At 43.8% G+C, this 2969-nt stretch overlaps 1 protein-coding gene across 1 annotated transcript; it reads right to left on the bottom strand.

The window, feature by feature from the left end:
* Positions 1–1191: 1191 nt before the first annotated feature.
* On the bottom strand, positions 1192–2362 carry LOC108152202. Its single transcript, XM_017281361.2, has 3 exons — positions 2132–2362; positions 1467–2044; positions 1192–1394 (listed from the first exon to the last, which is right to left on the bottom strand). The coding sequence occupies exons 1-3, from the start codon at positions 2295–2297 to the stop codon at positions 1263–1265; spliced, it is 876 nt and encodes a 291-aa protein (XP_017136850.1). The 5' UTR covers positions 2298–2362; the 3' UTR covers positions 1192–1262.
* Between the last annotated feature and the right edge of the window lie 607 nt (positions 2363–2969).

Genomic DNA, 2969 nt, shown 5'->3' with positions numbered 1-2969 from the left:
CCAGGGGCCTGGAGTTGGAGCTGAAGTTGGGCTTTGGTTTCGTCTGGGATCGTCTGGGATCGCCAGTCAGTCAGCTGCTGAGTCAGCTGTTATAATTGTTGGTAAGGCGGAAAGGGGTTTTTGCAAGAGAAACATTTATGGAAATTTCCACTCCACTCCACTCCACTCCCGTTCTTCAGTAGAGCATACAAATAACGAGTGTAAAGTCCAACAGGCAAACATTTTGGGCAAACAAATGTACGCGGAGGAGGAGCAGCAAAAGCTACCTACTAGGTAAAGGCATCAACAGAACCACATCTGGCAGGAGGATCTCCGAGGCATCGTTCTATAGTCTAGAGCCTAGATCTGGACACAGCATCGAAATGGCCCAAAACTTGAAAGCGCATTTGTGGCCACTCGATGGAACTCGATTGCCAGTGTACACGGATACTCGGCGGCTTCAGCTTCAGCTTCAATTGAACGCATTTAATTAGTTTGTGCTTAATTTATGCGGCATCGACATCGACATCAACATCAACATCGGAGCTGTCATTGCAATGCATTTCATAGAGCACATTCGAGCAGATCGGCGACACGTAGACACCTAATTGAACCATCCATCTCCTTGGCCAATGCCTGCAAGAGATGCCACCGTCCTTGGGCGGTAGAGCCTCCCCCCCTCTTGGTAGAGCAGGCCAGTGACGCCTCGCAACAATTAAATCAATTAACGCACCCCGGACGCCTTCCAATCGACGTTGTGAGCTGTTCTGTTCAATTGTTTAAAAAACACACAGCTGACAAAGTTAGAGAGCGCCCATCTTACAACACCCCACCACACCACACCCCGATCCACCCCACCACATTCTTTCAGTCCGATGACACTGTGGGGCTTCCGCTTCTGTTTCGGCGTCGGCGTCGTCGTCGGCTTCGGCTTCCCGGCGAAAATCTACTGAATGCGTTTCTATGATTAACTTTCGTTGATGAAATATTTTCGTTTCGGCTGTCGGCACTTGTACAATGCCTTCGCTCTCTCGTGGGGCTTCTGTTCGTCGCCGGGAATGGAATCCATTCCGTTCCATTTACCAATTTTGGTATGTCGTGGCTGTCGCTTGCTTTTGGGGGGCCTCAAGCTTCAAACCATCCATGGCAGGAATCCATCACGAATCCATCGAGTCCATGAATATTTGCCTTAATTCGAGAAATACGTTATCCTTGGGTGTCCTCACACTTTATTAAACGAAATGTGCACAACTATTAGAAAATTTCGAAGGCGTATTAAATATTTAATTGAGATCAATCAGTGCCATAAGTTCAGAGAGCTCCACACTGTCCACTTGCTTGAAATGCTCCAGCTTGTTGTAAATCAAGGACAAACGTTCGGGATTTTTGGAGAGCATTATCGCGGACTTCAGAGTCTAAGAGATGGATTTAAGTTGATTATTTATGCTTGTATCTGTATCTGTATCTGTATCTGTAAGTACACTTACCTTAAGCACTGCATCGCTGACAGTTTGATTTTTAATGTTTTCTCGAAAGTAAGGTTGGTTGGTCACTTCGTTGTGTTTTTCTCCCAAATGATCCAGGAATTTTTTGACTGACATCGCTTTTGCGATAAACTCATCAAGTTGTATTGGCTCCTTTTGTACCATGAACTGTGCCCCCTTGATAAGGTGCTCCCCAAAAAAGGGGATGTACATTTTCGGATCATTCGAAAATTTTAGAGCAAGTAAAAAATGGTAGCTAAGCTGACCATTGCCGGGCCCAGTGGCATCAATTGAATAATGGTCTATGTCCCCTTTTTTCGATTCAGCACTGAGAGTGAAGACCTTGCCACTCTGGCAAGTGACCTCACCAATACCGCCAACAGCTCTTTTCAGGTCGGTGTCAAACAAAGATCTCAACCTCTCTGGCACTACATATGCATTTTGAACAGCTGGATGGCGTACATTCCGGGGAGCCCTCAGCTTATAAAGGGCTGCGTATGTGCCTTCCCACAGTTTATGCGGATAAATCGGGAATGGCATTGTCAGCTGAATCCATGTCTGATACTTCTTCTTTTGAATATCTATGGGATATACATATTACAAAGCATATATGTATATAAAGGATATAAAGCATAAATGCATGTGTTTCTTTTCTCTATTATACTCACTGGTTTCCTTCAAATGGGACAGTGTCCCCTTGAAAATGGAAATTGTATCGTGGAATGCTTGATATATTTTCTGGGTAATTTCTTCCTCCTCCTTCGACCAAGACTCCTCTAAATTGTGTATTTTGTCTAATAGCTTATCAAACGCCTCCGTGAATTTGATCGACATTTCGACAATTTTCTCTCTTCCGCTTTTCTTTTTTTTCAATAAGGAATGTCTACGGCGTCAGCTGACACTTTAGGGATGGGATGTATGTCAGTTGTTCAACAATAGTATCGGAAGGTGTATCGCAAGTGAAGCTGAAACAATATCAAATAATCGATTGCCATTCCGATTGCACCTAGCACAAAATTCTCGTATACAAAGAATCCTCCCACTCGATTGGGATTCGATTCAGTTTAAGCTCAAGAGCCCCCTTTCCATTTCCTTCTCACCCCCTTTTCATTTGAGATATACCGAATCGCGAGACATGCGCTTCGTTCACACCAAAATTATATATAATTCTCCTCTCTGCCCATCGTGAAAGGATTTACCTGTCATTCCATGTAAATTGAGATAATGCGAAATTGTTTTCTAAAATACCAATACCACCCAGTCCCCTATCCACCTTCGACAAGTGTACCCATCCATTGTCTCACACTCCATTCACTCCGAGCATTGCCCCGAGAAATCGAATAATCGAGCGTTAAAATAAATGTATTCAAATTGGAACACAATTAATGTTCATAATTAAGACTTGAAAATCGGTATTTCGTTTATTTATGATGCGATTGCAGCCGTGTAAGTGTGGTTATCCAACACTGAAATTTTTGGCACTCTCACTCTCCATCCCTAGATTTC

Source organism: Drosophila miranda, chromosome XR, assembly GCF_003369915.1.
Source record: "Drosophila miranda strain MSH22 chromosome XR, D.miranda_PacBio2.1, whole genome shotgun sequence".
NCBI classification, from domain to species: domain Eukaryota; kingdom Metazoa; phylum Arthropoda; class Insecta; order Diptera; family Drosophilidae; genus Drosophila; species Drosophila miranda.
Note: the sequence above shows the minus strand (reverse complement) of the source record. Positions and strands in the feature narration are given on the sequence as shown.

Bases quoted from the DNA above. Each gene is read 5' to 3' on its own strand.
- LOC108152202 (XM_017281361.2), bottom strand. From the start codon at position 2,297: ATGTCGATCAAATTCACGGAGGCGTTTGATAAGCTATTAGACAAAATA. The intron at 2,045-2,131 runs GTGAGTATAATA...TATATCCCATAG, and splicing joins GTCCCATTTGAAGGAAACCA to ATATTCAAAAGAAGAAGTAT. The intron at 1,395-1,466 runs GTAAGTGTACTT...TCCATCTCTTAG, and splicing joins TCAGCGATGCAGTGCTTAAG to ACTCTGAAGTCCGCGATAAT.